Source organism: Fundulus heteroclitus, chromosome 12 (genome assembly GCF_011125445.2).
Source record: "Fundulus heteroclitus isolate FHET01 chromosome 12, MU-UCD_Fhet_4.1, whole genome shotgun sequence".
In the NCBI taxonomy this organism is placed as follows: domain Eukaryota; kingdom Metazoa; phylum Chordata; class Actinopteri; order Cyprinodontiformes; family Fundulidae; genus Fundulus; species Fundulus heteroclitus.
The window spans coordinates 37992506-38018977 of NC_046372.1; the positions used below are offsets into that span (position 1 = coordinate 37992506).

Consider the following 26472-nt stretch of genomic DNA (forward strand, 5'->3'; position numbering starts at 1 on the left):
GAGATAATTAGACATCCTGCACTTGAAATGAGGATGAGTTGTTCCTGTGCAAAAATCCCATTCCATCGTTAGATGGCCTGCTCAAATCAAGGATAAATGCACTAATTTCAAGAAAATCTTACTTACTTTTAGTTCCCTTTTTGCAGTGCAGAATCCAGATTCTAAGACAATTAGACCAGACATGTTATACCCTACAAAGTTATGGGGCTCTGTCTACTAGAGAGTAAGACACAAAAAATCATTTCTAAAGACAGAAGCTGTACAGTAGTGGAAAGTTAAGTGGAAGGATAAAGTGTGGTAAAAGGTCCACATGAATGAGGGGTAACTAGAGATGATTGGGACACAAAGGCTAGCAGGAGTTTGGTCTCCAGGGTTGACTTGGGGTGCCGTGTCATTCCCTGGTATCGGTCCACTGGGTTTTCTGAAGTCCACCTCATGGAGATGCTGATTTCCTTGGCCATCAGGACTGGGCACCTGACAGAAGTACTAGTCCCAGCTTTAATGACCACTGCATTGCTGCTTGATTGCTGAGCAAATGGTCTGACCTGGACCCCACCGGGAATCTGTGTAGTGTTGTCAAGAGGAAGATCGGCAGAGCCAGCGATGCAGGTCACCTGAAGGCAGCGATTAAAGCTGGCCTGCCTGAACCCATCAGCAGATGGCCTCCATGCCACGCCGCACTCATGCAGTGATTCAAGCACAAGGAGCCCCGACCAACAAGGAAGAGCATGCACAGTAGATACCTCTCCAGTAGGCTGACATTTCTGTATCAATAATCCCTTTTATGCATAATATCAGGGCGACAGTGAGGCAGGAGCCAGGAGTTTGTCCTGTAACTGAAGGGTTGCCGGTTCAAACCCCCGCTCTATCCGTCTCTGTCGTCGTGTCCTTGGGCAAGACACTTTGCCTGCTGCCGGTGGTCAGAGGGCCCCGCGGTGCCGCTTGTAGCTGTGGCTACAATGTAGCTTACCGCTGTGGATGAATGTTGGGTGAGCACTTTGGGGTCATCAGGACCTGATAAAGAGCTATAAAGTGTGGACCTTTATCCATTTTTATCTGAAAAACTGAAGTTTGGCTCTTCATAAGCTTTAAGCCAGGCATCAAAAACACCTGAAACTCATCACTGAGCGATGAACCTACAAGTTTCACTTTGTGAAGTTGTTTAAAAAAACATTACATTTCAAATACACCTTGAAGGAGTCAGCCCCACCCTGCCGTCAGAGCATAGGAGGGCGTAGAAGGAAAATGGTGGAGGGCACGTCCAGCGGATCGAAACGTTCGCCTGAAGACGATCAGGACCCATTATTATCATCACTTACAGTCTGTAGCAAAGAAGTTGTCAGATAAGGAAAAAAAAGGCAAAGGAAGGATTAACAATGACCTCTGGTTTCCCAGGTGCTCAACAGCACACCTAGTGGTGAAATGTCACTTATAGTTCCTTTAATTTATAAAGTTGCCTCTGTGTTACAAATACAACAAAATGACAAGAAAGCGGTTTGATTTGTTTGGATTTAAAGACTCGAAACAACAAATGCGTTTCTCAAATATATATATATTTGGTTTGACATCAATAATTCATTCAGTCCAGACACAGAGAACATGTTGGAGTGGCCTCAGGACTTAAACCCGCCGACTGCTTCAGCTCCAAAAGCCCATCACAGCAACCTCACAAACCCTCCAAATGAACGACAAACTAAAACACAAAGCAGTTTTTTCCCTCTCGTACGGGGGATTGTTTTTTTTTTCCATTTGTGCCCTTTTTTTTCTCTTTTCTTTAAAAATGACCTCACGCGGCTTTCAGGAAACATAATAAGTCTTTCTTTTTATAGAAAACTATCTGTAAAAAACATTCTGTGCGTCTTCCTCTGAGTTAGGCAAGAAATGTGACAAATTCTCCTTAAACGAGTTCAGTGGAAAGGCATCGGGATCGCAGAGTCCTCATAATCATGCATATGGGTTCCCCTGACGCCGGGTGAGATGGCGGCGTAGAACCCGCACCCTAATGTTTTACGGTCTCACCACGTGTGCACCCCTCTCCAGCTCAACCCTCCATCCAACAAAGCTAAACATTCAAAGAAGATTATTTTTCGTTCCTTTTTTGGAATTCCTAATAAGTGAAAGCCTCTATTGTCGCCGTTCAGATCAGATCAGTGCTGGTGACAGGACGTCATCCTGGCAAGAAGTGTTTCGTAGCTACAAATGCACACAAAAAAGAGAAAACAATAGAATATTACAAGAAATACAGTCAGTACAAAAAACAAAAAAAAGGAGCACAAAGTTAAATGTGCCAACTGAAAAACATCCCAAGTGTTCAGTGTAAACATTTTCAGTCTGCTACAGGTGAGGAGGCTTTTTGCGGATCGCTGGCTCCACAGATGGAGCCAGGATGCGGCCGGCTGTCCTCGCTTTCACCTCGGCGTTCGTCTTTTGAGACGCCGGAGTGGAGAGAAAGTGCATGCTGCTGAGCGTCGGTCCAGACCGAGGCGACCTCAGATGGGGGGGGGGAGCTCAAGACGAGCGGTTTAGCTGCAGCTCGGAGAGAAAACAATCAGCACACAACATATTAAAGATGCATAAACATGTCGCTGGTAGCCGTTAAAGGCAAAGTCTGGTTTTCTTCTTCTTTTTTTGCCAGATCGGGGGGGGGGGGGGGGTGGGGGTAAAGCAAGAGAGCTGAAGAAGCCGACGTGTGCTCTGCGCTGGTGGCACGTGTCGGTCTGCCATGCAGCAACACCACCGACCACGGCAACACTACACTGCATCTCATCTGGTTGGAGCAGAGCTTTCCGTCATACGGCACGTGAGGGAACCAAAGCGTCAACACAGGCAGCTGCTGAGGAATCGACAATTTCTTTGGAAAAAATAAAATAAAAAAAATGGAGCCAGATGAGACTGGAGCCGAGCTTCAGCTCAGATGTCCATGTCGTCGTCCTCCTCCTCGTCCGACTCGCTCTCCAGAGACGACTCCTGGCTGGACGTCTCCTGCACCTCCAGCACCGGCTGGGTCAGCGTGTCCTTCTTGACGGTGGCGGCAGACTGGGACGACAAGATAACGTTCTGTACAGGAGCAGACGGCAGGGGGCACTGTTCAGAGCCTGATGCGGGCGGACAGGAGAGCCAGAGGCGGAGGGCTTACCTTCAGCCTTTGCTTGGTTTCCTCTGAGATGCTGCCTTTGGGGGAGAGCAGCGTGGGCGTCGGAGGTGTTACGGTGATTTCTGGGGGGAACTTGGTGACGGTGGAGGGGATGAAAAGCTTTGGCATGTTTGCTGGGACTCTGGAGCGGATTCGGCTGGGGTCTGGAAGCTTGCACTGCTCACTGCTGGCATACTGCTGCTGGTCTGAGAAAAAAGGATGGTTTGTAAATAGATTAGCTTTTTTAATATCAACAGAAACGCACGTGGTTCGTATACCTACAGTAAAAACGACTTTTCTAATCTCACAATATCCAAACATACCATCACTAAATTCATTCACTGCAAAAAGGGACCTCAAAGTAAGTAAAATCTTCCTGAAATTTGTGTATTTGTCCTTGATTTGAGCAGGTAAAGAAGACTATTTGCCAATGGAATAAGATTTTTGCACTTAAAATAAGAACAATTCATCTCCATCATCTTATTTCAAGTGCAAGATATCTAATCATCTTATTTTAGGGGTAAAAATACTTATTCCATTGGCAAATAGTCTTATTTAGCTGCTCAAATCAAAGAAAAATGCACCCATTTCAAGAATATTTTACTTAAATTTAGTTCCCTTTTTGCAGTGTTCCACGCGTCTGTGTGCGATGGCTCTGGAATAAATAACTCCGCCCACAGTCTGCTAATTAGTTAATTGGTAGGTAGCTGAACAGCTTCAGCCTAGACCTTTTTGATCTTTGTAACATGTATGATTTAAAACTGAACTTTGAACTGTAGACTGATGCTTGATTATAATATTGTTTGTGTTCGAGATGAAAAAAACTAATAAACTATGAAACTATATTTCATTCATCTCCTCCACTCAACTTTCCATGACTATGATTAGATGCAGCACTCTTCTTTAGCAATGCCCTCGTCTGGCTTTTCTTGCTTTGGAAGGGCGTTAATGACCGTCTGCTGGATCATTACGAAGTCAGCAGTTTTACTCATGACATAACGTACCATTGCAGCTGAAGAAATTCAGTTTTTATTCATATTGCCCAGCATTCTGAACCAAATTTAGGGTTTCCATTAGCTGTAAGCTAGGCTCATTGTAATTAAGATTTAAATATATTACTTTGTGTGCATTGAATAAATAGAAGATTCACTTTTTGAAGTGTGTTCCAGAAAGAAATGCACTTTCAGACGGTATTCTAATTTACCGGGATGCACCGGTATGATGCAAAGGCTCTGACCTGAACAAGGTTGCGTGGTGCTACATGTGGCGGTTTCCTCCTGAAACCAACCAGCTGAAGGTTCTTGTCCCTGGGAGACCGTGGCCAGCTTCATCCGCTGACAGAGGTGGGACTCCTGCTGGCGGTACAGCAGCCCCTCTGAGGGCTCCTCCCGCTCCTCTGTGGGAGAACACAACGCGTCACCCAGTATCTGACAACCTCCAAATGCAACGCTTCAGAGAACAGTGAATTACGACAACGCAGAACACGCAGGCAGAGGAACGTTTTGGGACAACAAAGAACATTCCTTGTTTAGTTTCTGAAAAAAAGGGAACAGCGTGTAACTAAGGGGCAGGTATCCCAGGTGGCCTTTCTCTATTACTGGCCAGAATTAAACAATGGTGATGCATAAACATTTAGATAGGGGATAATAACAAAAAATAGAAGGGCATCCAATAAATAAAAGTCAGTTATTTTTAATCAAATATTTCAATAATACATTCAACATTTAATTAAATGTGGGGAAAATGTGCTAAAATAATCAGTTTTATAACATGTGCTATATAAATTTTTTATTGAATCGTGTCTCAGATCTGTGTTGCAGCACATGTGAATTTATATAGGAGGGCGGGGCTAAAGCTATTCATTGGGTCTGCAGCTGAGTCGCTGAGCCAATGAGATGTGGGGGCCATTTGGCGGCCATAGAGACAATTAAAATAGGAAGCATAACAACAAACAATAAACACAACAATAAATACAATTATACCAGTTTCATGATGAAATGTAAAATAATAACATATTGAAATAATTATAGTATTTTAGCATATAGTGAATTCTCGTTTTAATTTTCCTCCACATTAGTTTGCAGATGTAAAACAGTTAACCATTTGATTTAAAAAGTGATTCAATATATTAGTTTTGATGGAGCTATTGAATTACATTAAAAATGTCTTTAAAACGGCACTTTCAGTATTTATAAATGATTGTTTTGTATCCTGTTGTAAAATGCTTTTGCTTTCATGCTTAAACTCTGTTGCAGGTAAAAACCTTTTGACTATGAACAATAACTAGAGAACAATCATTTCCAGATTTAATTTTCATAAAACAATTGTCCCATATACCTGTAGATGTTAATCAGTTGTTAAATGGAAAATCAGCTAAAAACGAGGTTCAATGAATATGTTTTTATGTCGTGTCGTTTATCGCTCATAGCTTCCGCTTATGTATTCAACCAAGAAAAAGCTGCTAGAAAAGCTGAACTTTATTTTTGTAGGGTAATCAGAGACCGGAAGGCAATGAATGCTGTCATTAACTCAAAACGCGGTTCAATAAAGTTTAAAGGCGTGCACACTTGTAACAAAAGGTGCCAAACGATGAACATCACAAAAACCTGGCATTTCAACAGGCCTGGCTCTACTTTCCAGATCGCCTCCAAGTGCCAAAATTCCCCCGCAGTCGTGGCAAACACGCCAACATCTGAACTACGACTCAGCGATTGTTGCCTAGGAAACCATTACATAATTCACGTCGGCGAGCTGTTGCAGAATGCGACCGCTTGCATGGAAATCCCTGTTGATGCAAACATGCCTTTGCATGAATTTGCACACGCTAAAGGTCACCAGACCTAGGGAAATTAGAAGCGGGTGTTAACAGTTCATTCCGGATTCACCGCTGTGCAACATCATGGACGCACAGAGAGAAAACCCTGACCTGTGTAATGGTTCAGTAACATGAAAAAAACGGTGTGGGTTTCTTTTTTCATAAAACACATTTAATAGGGTAAAGGATTTGTGCCTGATCTAAGGTTTAAAGAAGGAAACTGGTGTAAAAACTCCACCATCACAGGCTTCCAAATACTTATTCACTGCAACACAAAAGACCAGGCCAACATCAACTGTGTTGAAAGGCTCTGAAATAATTGTTTAAATATTTAAACCCTGATGCAAACTCACAAGGAAGAAATCATCATTAAAATGTTGATATTAGAGATCCAGGCTTTGAGTTTTGATTACCAGTGGAATATATGCTGAATTTAGCTGGCTGGACGACCTGCTTCTTTAGATATTAAACACGGCGTAGACTGAATATTCATGATGGGGTCAGCAACGATTAAAGCAAATCCTCCCAGAAACCCGTTCAGGCAGAAGAGAGACTCTCAGTCTGGAGGACACCGCTCACAGAAACTCTGGTTGGGGGACAAACAAAGGCTGAAAGGCAAAACTGCACCCAGACCCCTTATGTAATGCATCTGAGGAAGACTGCAGGCGCCCCCTGCTGGCAGCATATAATAACATGCCATAGCAACAGATGTAAACATCAGGGAAAAAAAGGAGTTTAGTTTAAAAAAATAAAGCAAGCGAAGACACGCTGATGAGACATGACTAAGCCTGTGTACCTGCAGGCGGGAGGAAGGCCACGGCGGCAGCAGACTGGCCACCTGCTCTTCTCTGCTGCAGCTGATCATGGAAGCCTGAGCTCTGAGGTCTGGACATCTTGCTGAGGGGCTCTCCGGCCCCTTTGGCCTGGCCATCCTGGGTTGACAGCGGGTGGCAGGAAGGGTGACTGAGCAGGACGGGCGTCGGCAGGGAGGCAGGGAAGAAGATGTCTCTGTGCTCCTTGGCGTACTTGGGCGTGGTCGGGGCATCGCCTGTTGACTGCTGGAGACACAAACGGGGAGAGTGGTTAAAGCAAGTCGCAGTGACCGGGGGTTTGGACTTCAAAGAACAGGACGTCCTCTTCCTGTGAGGCTCAGAGCTGGAGAAGGAGAGTGATCCGCACTCAGCAGCATTAGTCCGGCTAATGACGGCCGGCGCAGAGCGGCGCGGCGCAGAGCGGCGCGGCGCTCCCTGAGGAGCCGCGGCCTGCCGTACCTGCATGCTGGACGGTTGCTGGTGAAAAGCTCAGCTCTTCTGAGCCACTTTCCCCAGCCGTCCTTTAGAGGACCACTTATGAACACGAGAGCTGCACAAACAACCTGCGACAGCAGCCGGCCTGCTCCCACAGCCGCTGTCATGGTAACACGGAGGAGCCCGGCTGAAAAGAAATGAATAAACCTCCAGTTCTCAGTTTCAAACAAAAGAAACGGTGGACGACGACTAACGTCTGCGAGCGAAGTCCTCGCCGCGGGGGACGGACGGTCTCCCGTGTGAATTACGGCTGGATTTAACGAGGCCTGACTAAAACGTAAACGAGGTGCGACTCCGGAGTGTTTCTGAGGTCAGGCAGTCAGGAGGACGCCTCTTCTGCTGGCGTGTCAAACGCCTCGCAGACTAAACTCTTACGAGCACGTCGCACCATGTCACGACGCACAAGCTATGACAAATGCACCCCGCATTTCAGCTCATCTGCCATTTATCCCGCCGGTCTGCTGGGAGTTGAAGTCAATTTGTGCTCTGAATCACAGCGGAGTGTGACAAAATTTCCCACGAGGGTTCAACGCGGCGATGTGCGCAGAAGCGCCTGAAAGAAGAGCAGACCCTCCGGCCCCCGTACGGAGAGCGGCTCAGCAGCTTCAAGCACGCGGCGGCTCCACTCCTGCCCTGATGATTCATATCTCATGAATTAAACAGCGGCAGCTCGGAAACCACCGAGTCAGCTGGGCGTGATGCATTAGGGCAACACGGCGTACCTGAGAAGGCCGGAGCACACGCGGGACTGCAGGGGAGGTTCTGGGAGCGCTGCTGTGGCGTGCGTTATTCTTACTGTCTGAATGTAGTTTATTAACCTGCGTGTGAATCCCCACACTTCCACTTGCTTCTCACTTTGCGGCTGGTACACCTGAATTTCCCCACTGAGGGACAATAAAGGAGATTTCTATTCTATTCTACTAACACGACTACGTGGGCAAATAGAAAGGATTGGCCTGGCGTCATCCTGAAATATACCAATCCTATGGTGAAACATGGAGGAGGCATGATGCTTTTCTTCAGCAGGAACGGGGAACCTAATCAAAGTTAGCAGGATGGATGGATGGAGCTAAATGCAGGTCAATCCTGGAAGAACCCCTGTTGGATGCTAGAAAAACACTTGATACTGGAATGGAGGTTTTCCTTTCAGCAGGACAATAGCCCTCTCCACACATCCGCAACCATACTGTAACGCTTTACATCAAATGAGAATAATTTGAGACCGCATGCTGAGACGCCCTGAAAATGCCATCCGCGCTATGAAGCATTACGGTAGCAGCATCCTGCTGTAGGAACGCTTTCTCCATCAGGTCTGACTGAGCTGTAGCTTGTTTTACAAAGAAAATTTGAGAGCAATGCCAGTTTCTACATGTTACAACTTTTCAAATTGTTGTTTGAAAGTGTAAAAGGTAACTGACCCCCCAAATTAACTTTTTTTGGCTGATAAACTGTATACATAAATGTGTTATAGTGGACGCTATTTTGACAAATTACTGCTTTTGTGTCTAAAAACCACTGAGCTATATAATACACTGGAGTGCTAATCACCGTCTGTTTGAACGAGTCGCTTTGAAGCCACCAGCCGCCATATTGGTACTCCCTATTTCCCCCCAGTAACTAAGGAATATGTGCGCTACAGCATCGAATAACGAGGATTTTCTCATGTTCAGGGGGGGCTTAAAACTTTTAAAATGTCAAATGCCATATAGTTTTATGTTATGTTCTAAAACTATCAAGTACTGAGAAAGTCATGTGCTGAAATATTTTGCATTTTATTTATTTAAATATATATGTTTAACATTTATAAATATATAAATAACAATATACAAAAACATATATTTACATATGTGTATACATATATATACATATATACATATACACATACTTATATATACATATATATATATCTAATATGAATAACATGTAAAATATTTCAGCACCTAATTTTCTAGTAGTTGATAGTGTTAGTTCATCCACTGACTGTAGAATTACCTAAACGTTTTCACACAGCCAGAAAACTGCTTGTTGTTGCAACCAAATCCTGTGGGATTCTGTGAGAGTAGGGAGGAGCAAGATGGCGGCCAGTGACTTCAGTTTTTCGGCAAAATCAGCACTCCAGTGTATAATATAGCTCAGTGCTAAAAACCCTCCGTGTGGCCCCCTCCTCATGGTTAACAACTGTACGGCGTTTGAATTTCCGATTAGTATTGGTTCAAAAGATATTTTGTGACTTGAATCAGAAAAACTGACGTCGGTAGCTCTGCAGCTGCGGGGTGTAAAGGTGGCTCTGTCCGTAGTGAGTTGGAATAGTGAGCTTTTGGGTTTCTCTTATGGATTATTAGGTTAGCAATTTATTAGCGTAGCATTTATTTACCTTATTAGCCCAGACCACGGCCAGCCCTCACATGTTCCCTGGTCCACCGAGCATCGCCTCCTTTAGCTGCAGTTTTAAGGCTCTGCCGCGGGGCTGAGTCACACTTTAAAAACTATGAATCACTTTCCCTTCACTTGACAACTCTGCATTCCTTTGGTTTGGTCTATAACCCTAAAATCCCAATTAAATAAAATGAAGTTTCTAGCTGTAACATGCCAACTGATGAGAACGTGCCAATGTGTTTGCAAGGAGCTGCATGTACTGACAGCCCTTATTAGATAACAATTTCACATTTGATCACAAACACTGTATCTTTACCTATGCTGGCCTTTCCAAGAGCTAACCCATTTCAGTTCTTCAGGAGAATGTGAGAAGCATAAACAGATTTGAAAAAAAAAAAATATCAGAGTGGAAGAGGAGTAGATGCTTTCCTCCCATTATGGCATCAAAGGCAGAGCTAACGTACACACATGCGATAGGAGCTGATTTTCTAGCTCAGCCCTATAAGGGCAGACCTCCCTGTGCATGACTCTGTAGGAAGCAGCCAAGGATACTGCCTTGTGCTAAAGCTGAGATCAACTGCTGGAAAGTGCCACCAAAACGCAAACATGACGAGTCGTCGATACAGAATCAGCCTTATTGGTCAAGCTACAGTAAGTATTAAAAACATGTCCTGGTCTTCACAGGAGAAAAAATATGCCCAAAAAAAATCTGCACAGACACAAAACTTTTTCACATTAGGTCATGTTACAGCCACAAACATCTATCTACAGTCATATTCAATAAATTAGAATATCATCAAAAAGAAAATTTCTTTATAGGTAAACACATTATATAGATTAATTAGTGTGATAGCCTTTATTTCTCTTAACGATGCTTAAATATAATGAAACCACGACTTTAAGATTGGAATATTACATCAAGCTGATAAAGAATAAACATTTAATACAGAAATATGGGCTTAATGTAATGTATGTTTAAAGTTTGCAGTTGTACCATAGTATTTCCATTTCAGGGTTATGGACTAAACAGAGCTCTGTAAAATGTTCAAAACTTGAGGCATTGTTTTACAACGTAGCTGAAATTATGCTAAGATTAAATACCACTCATGTAGACTATTTAATAATGAGGTGACATCTGAAGGAAATAAATTGCAATGGGTTTTTGTAGAAAAAAAATTCATTTTAGTATGATTTGCTACTTTTCATTGGTCACACATTGAGATTTATGATTGTATTAAGGAAAAAAAATAAATAAATCAAGCGGTATGAATATTTTTACAAGGCGCCTCGGAAAAGAGTAAAGTTGACTGTGGAATTAGCCACGGAGAGGTTCATCAAAGATGTGCCCACACATCTGTTTCTACAAGATTTTAAAATATGATTATAAAGAAGAAGAAGAAAAAAAAAAGATTATTTCAGAAATGAAAATCACAGAAGTAGGAAAATGGGATTTATTTTACCAACATCTACTTCTCATGAGCCGGAGGTTCAGGGAACATCACCGTGACAACAGGATGTGGGCAGAGAGACCCTTGATGACTGTGGAGGCGGGAGGAGGAGGGACGAGAGGAACGGGGAGACTCCGACACAGAAACCAAGCAGAGCAACTAATGATTCGACGGGGAACGTGTTGAAAAGGCAACAGGTGCTGCTGCAGTTCTAGCAAAGAAACTGCTCATTTACAGCTGCATTCACTTTTTAAAATTGCTCTTAGATGCAGTCATGCTCCTTTAACTTTACAAGCCTGTAGGTTGTGTGAATAACCAGCATTTCAACTAATGGAAAGCTGAAAACTAGGAAGTGTTCAGCCAGACCAGAGACTCTGAAGATAAAACAAACTCTGTTTGGGGCTATATTTAGTTTGGCAAGCTGTGGAGGGACAGACCTCAAGTGTTGGAATTACCACATTATTAATCAGTTTAGCACATTTCAAATGCTGCATCTTTATCTCCCACAATAACACAGAACATCTATATTTAAACCTGCCGTAATCCAGCACAGAGGAGACATGTGCCAGCAGGTTTTCTGATAAACGGAGGTAAACCAAGAAATAAACGGGTTTTTGGCTTGACCAGTTCTGACTGCTGAATGAGCCAGACAGAAAAAAGTCAGAAATCATATTTCTTTTGGATCAGTGAATGTACCGTACCTCAGGGTCAGCCACAGCACAGTTCAGAGTGGAAGTTGTACCAATAGGAAGTTTAATGACTTCCATTAATTAATTAGATGTTAAAATATCAAGTCAGAGAAGGACAAAGACAGTATTAACGCAAAATCTCTGCAGGTCTCCTTCCTCCGTCAAGAAACATGTTGGAATCGGAAATGCAGCCTTTGGAAAGTCTCAAGGTTACGTCAGGAATGACGTTCTCTAGAATACACACATGGAGCCTGCTGTTTCACTAACGCACGCCTCCAATTAATTCCCATATTATCCACCCACATGGGTCATTCACTGGGTTCCAGCACAGTTTCTAATTTCAAAATCCCATCCTTTTCCAGACACAAATGTTTTTATTTTTTTGTCCTGGACATTGAGTACAAAATTTTAACATGTAACATGTAACTCACCCCGATGTAAAAGCATAACCCCGCCCCCAGACACATTTTTGAAAAAAGCGCCACCAAACTGGCCGGTGCCAAGAGACCCTGAGGGGCGGGGCTAAGTATGGGGATGAGTTGCGGGGCTGTGGTCAGGATGAGGGAAAGTGACATGTTGAAACATGAAGAATGACCAGGGCGACACTGCTGGCTTGACCACGGATCGGTGTTTTGAGGTGGAGGATTGTTCACCCCTCTGGTCCCTGGAGGTTGAGTGAGGCTTTGTGGAGCCCCGCGGGCCCCCGCCTTATCAATACAAGCCGCTGGCTCAATGCGCTGACTCAGCGATACCAGAAGCTGCCGAGGCAGTGGAGGACAGGATGGGTGCAGTTTCTAAGTGTTAAAGTGATGTTAGCAGCATCATTGTTACCTTGGGCTAACGTTCAAAGCTGTAACATATGCTAAACACTATTGATCAATGCTCCAAATGCTCGCAATTCCAAATCTGGATTCTGACTTGCTGCGGGGGGCTTTTATACCTGAAGTAGGTCTAAAATGATGAAAGCATGAACCAGTTGGAGAAATTCAAGCCTAAGAGGGCTACACTAAGATGGCTTTAAGGCATATATTGCATAAATAAACAAGTTTACAGAGTGCACAGTAACATCAAAGTAGCTCCCTTAGGCCCAGTTTTTACAGTTCATCTGGGCTGAGTTCCACTTTACTGACTTGAACAGTGATCAGGTGTTAATATAGCTAGGGTCTGCAAATCATGAGACAAAACAATGCTGAAATTGGCTTCTAGATTTCAGAAACAGATCCCAAGAGTAATAAACTAAACACAGAATCAAGTTGCGCTTAAAATTATTCTAAACTCTGACAGATCTAGATTGAAAGAGATTTTTGTTCAGTCAAGAGGTGGGAAAGAAAAGAAGGAGGCAGGCACTAAATCAAGAACTAAAGTTCAGGTTTGAGGTGGCAAATCAACGATTTTGCATGTTATTTAAATAAACAGAAAACTCGTTTGGTATAATTAGACTTTTCTCTTTGGGCTCCTCCCTCACGCACATAACGTACACAATTAATAACTTGGGGTAGCAAGGCTTTTCTGTATGTTATAGTCCTTTAAGAAAAATCTCAATTAGCAAAAAGGATTATTATATACATATGGTATTGGCTTATAAAAGCAGAGATCAGAAATTGGCTACTCTGGAACATCTCTGCTAATAAAAAAAAACCCAACAAATAATAAAAATCAGTAATGATACCAGAACAGCTGCAACAGGGCGTGTTGTTTAAGGGACCAGATGGCCGCTTTTTAGACAAAATTATTAGCTATAACTTTCACAGAGATAGCCAAATAAAGCCTTAAATGTACAACTTTTTACAACACTATTGCCAATTTATGGGAGTGGTAGGTAAGATTATTAATGTGTAGAAACGGGACAGTTAAATGTTGCTTAGTGTTTTAGATTTAACACAGAAAAAAGCCACTGAACAGATAATAGTGTGGTGTAGGATGAGTTACTCAGCCTTACCTGTCTCTGTGCCGAGGTGGCCATCTGGATCTGGCAGAACTTCACTGCCTGGTCCAGAGCTACGTCTTCATCGACCTGGGACAAACGGGCAGAGAAAGGACATTAGCACGGAGCGGCGCAGCGTCGTTAATCAGACTCCGAGTCCGAACCTGTGGGATTTCAACAAAGCTTCCGCTTCTGTTAATCGGGACGACAGAAACAAAGGGACCTGCATTTTGGCTCACTTCAACTTGTGGGGGGGGGGGGGGGGGGGGGTGTCTGCAGGCTCAGCTGCAGGCCAACGCCGCGGACCCAGCAGCTGCACCGCCCAGATTACAGCCATGTTCCCTGCAGAAGACCATCTGAAGGGGTTCAGGGGCCACCCCCCCAGCATTCAGCCGTGGCTTTTCAAAGCACTTCATTAGTTGTATAGGCTGAGTCAGGTTTCATGTCAGCCTCCTCTCAGAGCCTACACTGTTAAACCACAGACCACCAGAGAGGGTTCTAACATGTCGCTTCTCTTAAAATGGCTTATATCAGCTGCATGGGTCTTCATAGAGGAATTGCTCTGTCCTTTCAGAGGGGAGGAGCATTCTGGGGAGTTTTGCCTCAGACAACTAGACCCAGAGAGCAAAATGTCCACGCAGCAACATGGATTCCTGGATTATGTGGATTCATTTCACGATCGTGATCATGTTTCGCTGTGGGGGTGGAGGGTGCGGGGGTGGGGCGGGCAAAGTTCATGCTAGACTGCCAAGATTTGAAAGTCTTAAATCTCGAAGCCCTTTTATTCTCTGCTTCAAAGTTAGAAAGCAGTTCACGTTGTTTTCACAGCAGAGAAGGGGATAAAAAGAAATAAATGAAAGTACCAGCGTAAGAGGAAGTGAATGCACCTCGACTTATCGAGCGACTGATCCTCTAGCGAGGGCTGTCACCATCTGGTGAGTCAGACTGAGGGGAGTTTTGGAGAACCAGCGCGGCGTTCAATAGATCAAGCACTGACACGCTGCCGTAAAGAGACGGAGTTTGATCACACCCGGGAGCTTCAACCCGAGCGCTTTACGAGGCGGCGCTGCGAGATGGGGCAGCGCCGCGCGCACGGATGAGGTCTGGCTGAACCGCTTTATTGGGGAAACTACGCCGCTGACATTCGTAACCCTGTCAGGCTGAGACGGTCTGATGGCAGGAAACGCTGCCCGTCTGGAACACACACACACACACACATATGACACTGTGGGTTTTTTTATTTGCCCACCTTAGGAGTGGATCAAAACAAAGCAACGGCACACTCCCAACGCGTAGAGGAATAAAAGCTGCAGCATGCTACGAATTAGAAGTGACACCTGGTGCACAGCAGCACACCACAAAGTATTTACAGAGTGTGTGACGAAGGGCAACGAAAAAGGCGCTAATGGGAAAAACATCTAAACATTCTCGGCGTCATCTGCATACGTTGGAGCGCTGTTTGCTTGTTCTTGCTACTTGGACATTTAATAGTTGCTGTCTGTTAGGGAGCCCAAAATTATAAGCAGCAAAACAAAAAGAATTATTAATATAAGCAGGATCTAGAAAGAATAATTGAAATTATAGCAATATATGCAGCTAGAAAAAGGGTATTTTTGTATTACATTATGTGTAAATATCTGGTTCCTTCTTTCTGACATTAAATCAGGCGACATATTTAATTTTTTTTTAGGTTTCTTAGAACTACCAAAAGTTTTTTTTTTTTTTGCCAAAGGCCAGGTTAATATACGAGCCGTTTGTTTCGAGAGCTTTGAAAAAAAATCTTCAAAGTTAGAACTTTAACACATTTCTGCACTAATTGCTAGCACATTTAAAACTACAAATAAATCTTAACCACGACATTAAAGCCCATTTAAAACTAAACTATGACTTGGGTCAACCTCTTTATGTACCCAGGTAAAAGCTTCTTGTACCAGTCTGCTGAAACTTTGGCCTCTTTGCTCGCAAACACCGTTTCAGCTTTGACCACAAATGTCCTGTGGGACTGAGATTCTGCTGTTTTTAAACCACTTTGTTCCCAATATAGTAACACGAATAGGGTCATTGTTCTTTTGGAAGTTCCTTTTGCACCGGCGTTTTACATGTCCTGTTAATGTCTCGACACGTCGCTTCAGGCGTCTAATTTGTGAAGCGCACCAGTCCTTCCTCCAGAAAAACCACCAAATAGCATGAAGAAGCCACCCTCGTATTTCCCAGTGAAGAAGGTTTTTCTCCGGCTTGCAAGTTTCCCCCCCGTTTCCACGCTCCTAATGAAAGGACGGTCATTATGGCCACGCAGCGGGATATATCTCCAGAAAGGAAGGTCTTTGTCCCCGAGTGCATTTGCAGACCGTAACCTGGCTTTTAACGTTGCTTTTGGAGTAATGGCTTCGAGTGGCCTTTCAGCTCATGTAGGTACAAAACTCGTTTCACCGCGGATAATTACACACTCTTACTAGATGCTGTTGTGGGGCTGGCAATACATTTTGCACCAAAACACCAATCTTCTCTGGGACACAGGACCACTCTCCTTTCTGAACGGCACGGTGTCTGGCCATTCTCCTGGTGTTTATGCCGACATATAATTGTTTGAACAGATTAATGTGGCCCCTTCAGTCATCCCAACGTTCACAACTGCTTAAAGGCAGAGTAATTCAAGAACATGTAAACGTCTCACTTTGAAGAGAGAAGTTCTCTCATCCCATTATTCTAACAAATAGAAATATTCTGTTCATCTAACCTGAACCTATAGCGGGAAAACATTTCGTCTGATTTAAAGTCACATTGAGAGAACACAGGTTATGAGGTCTTTTTATACAGATGTGTATTAAACATCTGGTTTTAACTGGATCTAATCCCAGATGTGTGACAGGATCATAAACACGACTTGCCTGTAGCGGTACTTTGAAAACTCCACCTTTTTGTCCCTAGTTCCAGACAAATATAAATAAATCTTACTGGCAGCATTTTTCCAGTAAGTGCAACAGATGGCTCAGTTTAAATCTAATAAATATAATCCATTGACAGCCAATCAGATCAACAAGTGTCACCAAATATTTTACAAGCAGAGAACCTGAATGCATGGTACCTGCATAATTAGGTAACCTTTTCTTGCAGGTGGTTCTTCATGAAATGCATATCGCTGACGCCGTTATTGCAGCCCTAGTCAAAACCTCGCTTTACCTCGATATGAGAAACCAACCAGTCTCTCACACCGATGTGACCTAAATATTTCAAAATGTCACTTCACGACACAAACAATTTGTTTAGGGTCAGTTTCCTGTTACGGGAGTAAGAGCAACGCAACAAAAATCACAGGGGTTGAGTTTAGGTTATAGAGAGGACAAATAAAACAAAACAACACATGCAGCTCTGCAGCAGTCGCTGGAAACTCAGATTAGGGAAAGTCCCTCTCGTTTTTGCTGCTAATGCTGTAATCAGAGGGGTTTCCCGAACTGAAGTCACGTTAAGATGGCTCATATTCAGCACGCATGACTAAGCACAAACGAAAAGGTAAGAGTACAGGAATAACGTTACTCGTGCACACACGGCAGGGCGAAGCATCTTTGAGAAGTTTACCTGTTTAATGAGCATGTACGTCTCAGACATTATCTTCTCAACGCGTCCCAGGTCGTAGGTCATGATCTTCTGCCCTTGCTGCCACACTCTGTAGGCGTCAAGCAGCAGGGTTTTTCCGGACTCCACATCCTCTATAAGTTTCCTTTTCCTGTTTGGTTTTCGTAGTAAGGCCTGATCGGTCCCACCTGCTGCCACCGCCGCTTTTGGCGCAGCCACCTGCAGCTGCTGCTGTCTTGAGCTGATGCTCAGCTCCTCCAGAGACAGCTCCGGTGCCCGGCTGGTTTCGGCCACTTTCGGCTGGGCGTCCAAGCCACTCGGGGAGGCCTCGGCCTCCGTTTGGTTGCCCTGAGAGTCTGTGGTCGTGGAGGGCTTCCTCCAGAGACATGTTTCCATTTCCATCAGTTCGTCTGGCCCTCCTTTGTTCCCTTCATTCAAAACAGTCTCCGCCTTCCCGGGAAAGCCCTCTTGAGTTATACTCCCTTTATCTGCTGACGGTGGCGTTGGGGTTAGCTGAGCCTGCGAGGCTTCTCTGGGCCCAGTATCAGCGACGCAGGCTCCCTCGGTAAGCCCGGGCTTTTTAGGCAGCGTGTGTTTGCTGTCCTCCGGACTGGGCCTGCTGGATGTGTCCGTCGTGGTCATCTCCCCCATGGAGGGTGCGGGCGCTTTGTGAAGCTGCTCAGACACCTGAAAGAAAGCAGAAGCTGTCAGGACACGCCGGACGTCTGCAACCCCAATTCACAGGTGGCTGAGAGTGCGTTAGTGCGGTGGCTCTTTCTTACCCCGGTGAGACTGCTTAGATTGTCCTCCAGGACTTTTACAGTTAGGAAAAATGCTCTCTTGGCCAAAACCTGGCGATCAACATCCCGTAAATATTTCCTTTGTGGGAAACCAGAAGACGTGTCACGGGACGCAAAACATAAAACATAACACGGACAGTGCAAACATAAAAAAAGGGTGTCCTCACTTTCCCTGGTCAGGGTTTTTGTGTAGCATGAAAGAGACTTTTAGCAGTGTGTTGTGATCCTTGAGCTGAGACAGCACCTCCAGCAAGAGGACGACGGATCGGTTCATATGAGATGCAAAACTTCCTGGGCGATCAATCTCATCTACTGGAATTCGCCAGATGCCCTGGGGAGGGAGGAGAGGAGAAGCGAAACAAAGCAGGACGTTACGTTTTACTGTTGCGTCGTTATTATTGCTGACACTAAAATACCGGTTGGCTTGTGTCGCGTGTGTCCACGGCATGTGGCGTTTAATTGAAAGGGGGCTCCATCAGACGGTTCCCCATACCTAAACAACTTTGATCCGTGTCACAGACAAAAACAAACCTGATTGGGACAACCCTATTCCTTATCAGCATGAATGTGGCCAACAATGATTACATTAACCCAATATTAAATATAAACCAACTGCCCAGTTACAGAACGCTTAATAAAAAAAAAACTATTTCTTAATGTAAATCTAAGCCTGTGTTTGCATGCCCCCCTCTTTGCTTCTAAGGTCTGACACGTGGAAACAATTAGCAGCAAGACATGGAAAAAAAAAAGAGAGAGAGAACTGGTGGAAATGAAGCAGACGCCATTCAAAGAAGCCCTAATGAGGAGACGGAAAGGCTTCCGGAGAGATCCTGTGGTTGAGCTGGTCCTGTAGCAGGTGGGAAGAGGGACTTTCTCTCTAGGTACACATGATGGGCAGTCTCATTAGTGTTCAGTTCTGTCCAAGACTTGTGACAAACCAGCAGACATGCTGCCAAGAACTGATGAGGGTTTTTTTTTTTTTTGATGGAAGCGTCCTTTTTTGCAGAGAGCACATGTCCTCTCAGCAGGTAAACCGAGGCGGGCCGAAGCCCTCTGAAGTTACTGACGCGAGTGCAGATGGTGCTCGGGCGGAGGACAGGCTACAGTCAGAAAGCACGTGGCCCACAGCTCAGACGCACACTCAGAAAATGTGTGTGAAACGAAAACAGAGATGACAGTATCAGGATGGAGCTAAACAAATGAGATGGCTCCATCCGCTCCTGCTGGAGGCAGGAGGGGAGCTGGGCCCCCCCTAACAGACAACTCCAGATTGTCAGATGACATTTTCAAAGCCAGTGGAGAGGAACACCACAAAGCCAAATCCTGGAGACGGACTCACAGCCTTCAGAGCTAGAAGGCGTCACATCGGGTCATCTGAACAAAACAAAGAAAGTCTTCTAAGGAAAAAAAAATAATTATTTTTTAACTTTCCTTTTAAACTGTTGCTCTCTTTAGAAAAGATATGCTTTGATAGAGTCTGAGCTCCTTTCAGACAGATGTCTACAAAAAAAACATCCTAAGAATATGGGACTAATGCCTGGCTGATTACAAGATTTTTTTATTGTTACATGATGGAATCAAGCAGGGCTTTGGGAAGGTTTTACCCTTTCAATGCACAGATTATGAAAAGCCACTAACAAGAAAGGAACAAGCACGATAGATTGGGGAAGGGATGTGCTCACTTACAAAGGCATGTCTAATGCAGGAGAGTTGTTCTTCACCAGAAGACCATCCAATGACAGCAAATCTCTTTAGGGAAAGCAGAGCCGTAGCTTTACACAGATTACGCTGCAACCCAGCAGCTAAAGCAGATTTGTAAGACTTTTACTGCAATAATTTTAAGCATCCCCCCCCTCCTGTTGTCAGTCAGGGATGGAGAACGCTGCTTGAAAAACTGTGGGGAGCTTTGGCACAGATTTAACAACACATCAGGAATGTCTCAGATTGAGATTAGGATGCAAAGCAAACAAGGGGAAACCCTGAGAATACTTTCAAGAGATCCGACTAGTTTTGAGATCATGAAGATAAACACTTGACTGTAGATGTGCTGCATTATTATCATGCAAAATAATTGATTTCCCGAATCAGTTGATACAAAAGATTTCCTTCAAAACCTTTTCCAACTGCAGTACTGCAATAACAGAGACACTTAGCTTTCCTGCAGCCGCTCATCTCAACAAAGATCGGCTGCTGAATGTTTAAACTCTGCTAACATGTCGAGTTCAGCCCAAAGAACATATGAGACCCACTTTATTGACAAGACAAACAAAGAAGAGTTGTTCAGAGGAACTTTCCATACAATGCAGACTGACAAAAAGTGAAAAGTTCAACTGCCACCCGCTACGCTAATGCTAAAAGCTAACACTATGACGCTGATGTCTGGGAGCAACATAAAAAGGTGAGTAAAGCTGCTGTATCTGCAATAGTGAAGTAGCAAACCTCCTGGATGACATAAGCTAATGCTACAAATCAATGTAGGAAAACATTTGTCAGCTGAAGGCCTAGTCGGCTGACAAATAGTGAAGTAACGAAATAACCCAGTGCACTACCTTTACTCTTAAATAGAACTAACCTTGTCCCTTTGAAAAATGTACTGAAAATAGTATAGAGTATACCATTTTGGTACCACTTTAAAATAAGGCTTACTTTTTAGAGGCTTTTAAATGCTTTGTAGATATGTTAATTCATCTGTAAACACTTTAGAAATCATTAACTGTTTATTATGCGAGAAAGCTAATTATGTGTACAAATGCTTATTGAATTTACAGGGTTGTACTTTAGACTGAAATATTTGGTATATAATATATGAAATATGTAGAATTCTAACCATTTTATACAAATATAGATTTGGCTCACTATTTGGCAAGAAACCGGTCAGCTTTGTCTCTATCACACTTTATTAATGCATAATAAACAATTATTAATGACTTATTAAGTGTTTACAGATTAAATTATATGTTCACAAACCATTTGTAAGCCTCTATCAAGGGAGCCTTATTGTAAAGTGGTACCAGAATTTTAATATCGTGACAAGCCTTTTAGCTACAACCAGAAAACAGTAAATCAATTTCCAATCAGTTAATGACCCATATGTAAGGCCTAGGTCGGGCTCGCAACAACATTCCTCAGTTTGGTCGGAAGTTCAATGGTCAGCCATTTTCATTGTCAGTAAGGTGTTTAATCCCGTAAAACAGAGATTTAAGGAGCTAGCTGAAAGAAAACTATATATTCTGCATTATGTTGAGACACGTCAGAGAGTTCATTCATTTAAAAGACAGTGAAAGAGGCAACTGGAAGGCTGAAGGTATTAGACTGAAGTTGCTTCGTTTTTATATTTTTAACTTTCAACATCTGTCCGTAGAGGGCCGTGTTGAATTTAGAAATCAATGGTAAGGATCTATATTCTCAGTCAGTAAAGCTGCACAATGTTCAAAATTGCAATTTTTACTGCAATACCAGTGGGGGTAATACTGCAGACCCAGAGGACTACTTAGCAGGACATTATGTTTCAAATAGTCATGCATTTGCTCTGTATATTAATAATATATAATTTATTTGGGGAGTTGGATGGATTTGACTTGCTTAGTTTAAAAAAAGAAGAATTATCAAATTGTGCATTAATCAATCAAATTCTCACTGTAAAGTACTGCAGTTAAATACATCTTTCTAATATCATGGGACCCTATTCCCTGGATAATACACACAGAGACGGATGTTTTAGTACTGCTAAGCACCTTATCAGAGCTAACCATGCTAACGACTAAGATGCTAAAGACATTTCAACTCGGCAACCGCTTTCTCACCCATGAGGTGTGATGTCGCCTCTGCTGCTAATTTGAATAAATCAATGACCGTTCATGATAGAAAGGAACTAAAATAAATATTTTGAGTCTTTTTTTTTTTTTTAGATTTTCCCATACTAAAGTTCCTACAAAGAAATCTCAAATCTGTAGCAGCAGGTCACATCTTTGCAAAAACAGAGAATCGAAAAATTGCCCCAAAAAATCTGATGCAGCTCTACTGTCATAGAACTGAGGGGAAAAAAAAAAAAAACAAGGAACTCGCCGAATCATAAACATTACAACTAAATCTAAATACACTTTTTTTCTTCTTAAAGATGACCAACTTAAAGTTCAACTCGATAGTATTAAGACTTAAAAAAAAAAACACACATCTGGAGCCACATCCATAACCCTTTGTCAAACCTACTTCTTCTACAGATGTTTTAACATGCCACTCATTACAGGAGAAGCCGAAAAACGAAGAGGGAGAAAGTTGCACAAACTGTTCTGTACATATGCCTTAGAGCACATTCACAGAGCAGTCATCAACGGTAGCCGACTACTGCAGTTCAGGTACTCACGGAAATTTTTACAGAAGCTGTTTAGAGACGCAACTTTAAAACACCAGGATTCCTGGCGAAGGGTCTGGATCCTCCAAAGGAGCAAAGTAAAAACCTTTCCTCAGGAAAAAAAAAAAAGGTCACAAGAAAAGCAGTCGAGCAACTCACCATCACCAAAGAAAGCTACTCCACGGCGCTTGTGCTCGTACTCCTGTGGACAGTTTCCTGCTAGTTGTCAGCAGAACCTGCAGCCCTGGCAGCGCCTCCACCCTGAAAGAAAGAGGCTCACGCTCTAAGAGCAAGTAGCGGGCTGCGATCGGGCGCTAGGGTGGCGGGAGCTGCTGGAGAGCAGAACGGGGAAGACCAGCTGCACATGGCAGAACAGCAATAGGAAAGAGAGAATGGCAGCTGCTCGGGCAAGACGAGAAACAGCGGCGGAGTCAGGGGCAATGAGCTCAGGATGCCGCTGACAGACAAGCTGACTCGATCCTCTCCTGATTTCAAACCCTGCCATCTCAAAACAAAAACGCCCACGCACTTTTGCTCCGCTCTACCCTGACCCCAGCTTGCTGGAGTTATCTCCCCCCACCCTCCTCCTCCTCCTCCTCAGCTTCTTTCTCTCCCACTATAGAGCAAAAAGGGCCAATCACAGTGGGCCTTTGCCAGCCAATCGGAGCCTGGAGGAGAAAAGCCCTCCCATTGGTGTACGCCCACATAATCCACACACACACGCACAAACAAGGGGAGTGACAGAAAGAGAGAGTAACGAGGAAAAAAGAACGAAACAGAGAGAAGATTGGAGGGAAAATAACAAACTTGGGGTGGGGCTGAGCGTGATCAACCTGTAGACTGAGCACCAGGGAAAGAACAACACGGACAGCCCAGAAGAAATTTCTGCTGCGCTCTTCCGTCGGTATACTGAGAGCGATCCACAAGCAAGATGAAAAGAAACCTCACAACCGAGACGATCGGAAAATGAAAACCCACATTAGAGACAGGGCTGCCTGAACAGCCAGCAGCGCGATATACAGCAGCCCCAACGCTTTCCTCTTTCAGCTGTGTTCGTGCACAGAAAGCACACACACACACACACGCGGAGTAAACACACCTTGTTTTTCCCTGCTTCCTGTTGTGCCAGTGAAAAGCACACGTCTCCACCAGCTAAGCGGAGTAAAAGAAGGCAAAGGAATGCACGCTGGCTGCCAGAAAAAACAAAACAAAACCTCCAACATGCAAAACCAAATATCAACTTCCACAATGTAGATCCACTAAACCATTACTCCCCCACCCTCGCAGAAAGACGAGAAAAAAAAAAAAAAAAAAAATCATCTAACCAAAACAATGTTCTCCCGAGTAAGGCTCCACCTCTCCAGAACATGGCCCAGCTGAACACACAAATGTTTTGAGTCACACATCAAACCGCAGAGAGTAACGCGCGTGTAACAGCTCCCCCGGAGGACTGGGCCCAGCCCGTGTAACTAGACTCAGGGGCCCGGCCGTCGGCAGGTAAACGGGTTAGCAGGGCTCACTTCTCACTTCCATCACTGACCGTCAGACGGCTGGCAAAAAGGCTGCAACACGGACGCCCATCTTTCTCAGGAGCTGCGTGGTCGTGAGTGGGAGGAAGAATATGTAAGCAAGATGTAAGCATGTGTGCGGTGTGGGGAGAGGAAGCACGAGGTAAAACCGTGCCTCGGGGAAGGGGGGGGGGGGAGCACATACACTACTCACAACTACTCCGTATTAAACCACAACACGTTTCAAAGCCCTTTCCGGATTTCTTGCGTCGTTTATTCTGCAAAAGCATCCGTTTTTAATCAGTATTTAGTAGAAAATACTAGTTAAAACAAAGATGCAAATAGCCTAGATAGTGTAGGAAAAGAAAAAGTAACCATAGGCTCGAATGATTCCAACATTGACTGCAGCACAGCTTTGCATGATGCAATGTTGGTTTTGTGAAGTATACGCCACCCACGCCCTAACTAGTTTATGTAACAGCAGCATTAGTAATAAAAGTTTATTGGTGAGATAAAAGTGAGCTAATTGTAGAGATCCTTTATAAATAATGCAACCCAACCTCATTTGGATCATTTTGTTACAGCAGTATGTAGGTTAACTTTATGAGGGCCCCAGTAAATGTAACGCAGCCAAACGGTTCAAGGCAATGTAGGGCATCCTAACCTACATTTGGTGGATGTAGAAAAAGTTCCAGGGAGGGATTTTTAGCCTAATCTACAGTCAGAATATGCAGTTTATTTATTTATTAAGAATAAAAAGTAAAAAATAAAATAAAAATCACATGTAAATAACAAGTGCAATGCTTTCCTTAACTTTCCAGCCTTTGAAGTTCTACAACGATCCATTATTGGTGATGCTTCCTTCTTACTACGCCACCATGCTGCTACAGTAGCCCGGAGGGGACAAACAAACCACATCAAAGGCCTTTTGCATTTTTGTGGCCACAGTATTGCAACGATGAGGAAGGACTTGTGATATAATGTGTGATGGTATCCTGCACAGCGCTTAGCCGCTCATGAGGAGTTCTAGTATCTTTACAATCGTTCTGACGAGGGCTGCTGTGATGCTAAAACTCCAAACTTCACACCGTACTGTGAAAAATACTCCGTTTTTGATAACACAGCAACTTTTTTTTTTTTTGTTGAAACCATGGGATTAATTCCTGGTTGCAAGATTAGTTAATATGACCAGCTTAATTTTAAACTTCTAGAGTAGGGCAAAACCAGCAGACAATTTAGCCCTCGTTTAGAGAAATACACTATATTGCCAGAAGTATTATCCCAGCCATCCAAATAATCAAAATAACGTGTTCTAGTCACCTCCATGGCCACAGGTGTATAAAATCAAGCCCCGCTCTGTAGAAACATTTGTGAGAGAATGGGTCAGTCTCAGGAGCTCAGTAAACTTCAGAGCGGTTCTGTGATAAGATGCCACCTCTGCAACAAGTCCAGCCGTGACAGTTTCTCACTCCTAAACATTGCAGTCAGGTGTCGGTGGTATTAGAGCAAAGTGGAAGCAATGGGGAACGACAGCAACTTAAAGTGCTAGTGCGCGTAAACTGATGGAGTGGGGGCAGCAGATGCTGAGGTGCATCATGCGCAGAGGCCACCAATTTTCTGCAGAGCCCATCATTACAGACCTCCAAGCTTCATGTGGTCTTCAGAGTAGCTCAAGAACTGGCCGGAATGATGACTCGTGCTTCTCTCTCTGGAAATCTGATGGACAGGTTTGGGTTTGCCGGGTGCACGGAGAACGGTACTTGTCTTCAAGTAGAACAATGGTTCAGTAGAACAATGGATTCTGGACAATTTTATGCTCCCAACTTAGTGGAAACAGTTTGGAGATGGCCAACATGACCATGCACCAGCGCTGAAGCAAGGTCTATGGATGAGAGAGTTTGGTGTGGATGATCTTGAGTCCAGACCTGAACCCGATAGAACACCTTTGGGATGAATCAGAGTGGAGACAAGGCCTCATGTTCAGCGTTTTGTTTTGTCCATCTGGCTTGAAGGGAAATTTCCTCTGAACAACTTCTTTGTGTTTGTCTTTTTGATAAAAGAGGCTGAATTCGACATGTTAGAGTTTAAAGCTACAGTTGGTAATCCTGTTCAGAAACACTTCTGTTATACTGGGTGAAACGGTCCTTCCATCCTGACAGTAGTAAATACATTATGTATTTAGAAAAAAACAGGTTAGAAATTAGATCTCTATCAAAGCTGCAGGCCGGTAACCAATCCTGTCATTTCGACCGAATGGCAGGGATTGTTTTTTTTTCCTGCTCTCACCCACTTCTGTCCCTCGAATATCGACTTTTCTATTGGTTGTCCCACATGCCAATCATTGTGACACGCTCACGTAACGCCAGTGTGCGTCCACGTTCCTTGCCAGTTTCTGCTTGCTGGCTGCGCACTTCTAGTGTTTATGTATCCAGTTACCTTAGCGGTTAGCTTCAGTGTTAGCCGTTCATTGTAGCTCCGCTGCCCACTCAGAGCAGGTAAGATGGTCTTGCACATGCCCAGTTATTCACAAAGGGACTTGGGCGTTTTC

General features: G+C 43.9%; 1 protein-coding gene across 12 annotated transcripts in view; it reads right to left on the bottom strand.

The window, feature by feature from the left end:
• Positions 1-1382: 1382 nt before the first annotated feature.
• The window catches only part of cabin1 (calcineurin binding protein 1), a 59537-nt gene continuing 34447 nt past the window's right edge, over positions 1383-26472 (bottom strand). For 5 of the 12 annotated variants that reach the window (XM_036144561.1, XM_021308924.2, XM_036144566.1 and 2 more), the window contains 8 exons: positions 18233-18396; positions 18048-18144; positions 17269-17952; positions 13708-13782; positions 6745-7006; positions 4371-4529; positions 3137-3339; positions 1533-3057 (listed from right to left, as the gene is read on the bottom strand). In XM_036144561.1, coding sequence (XP_036000454.1) covers positions 2911-3057; positions 3137-3339; positions 4371-4529; positions 6745-7006; positions 13708-13782; positions 17269-17952; positions 18048-18144; positions 18233-18396 — 1791 coding nt within the window. In that variant the 3' untranslated portion in view covers positions 1533-2910. Of the gene's footprint in view, positions 3058-3136; positions 3340-4370; positions 4530-6744; positions 7007-13707; positions 13783-17268; positions 17953-18047; positions 18145-18232; positions 18397-26472 lie in introns of all 12 variants that reach the window. The other 7 variants (XM_021308926.2, XM_036144567.1, XM_021308927.2 and 4 more) reach the window with 5 other exon arrangements.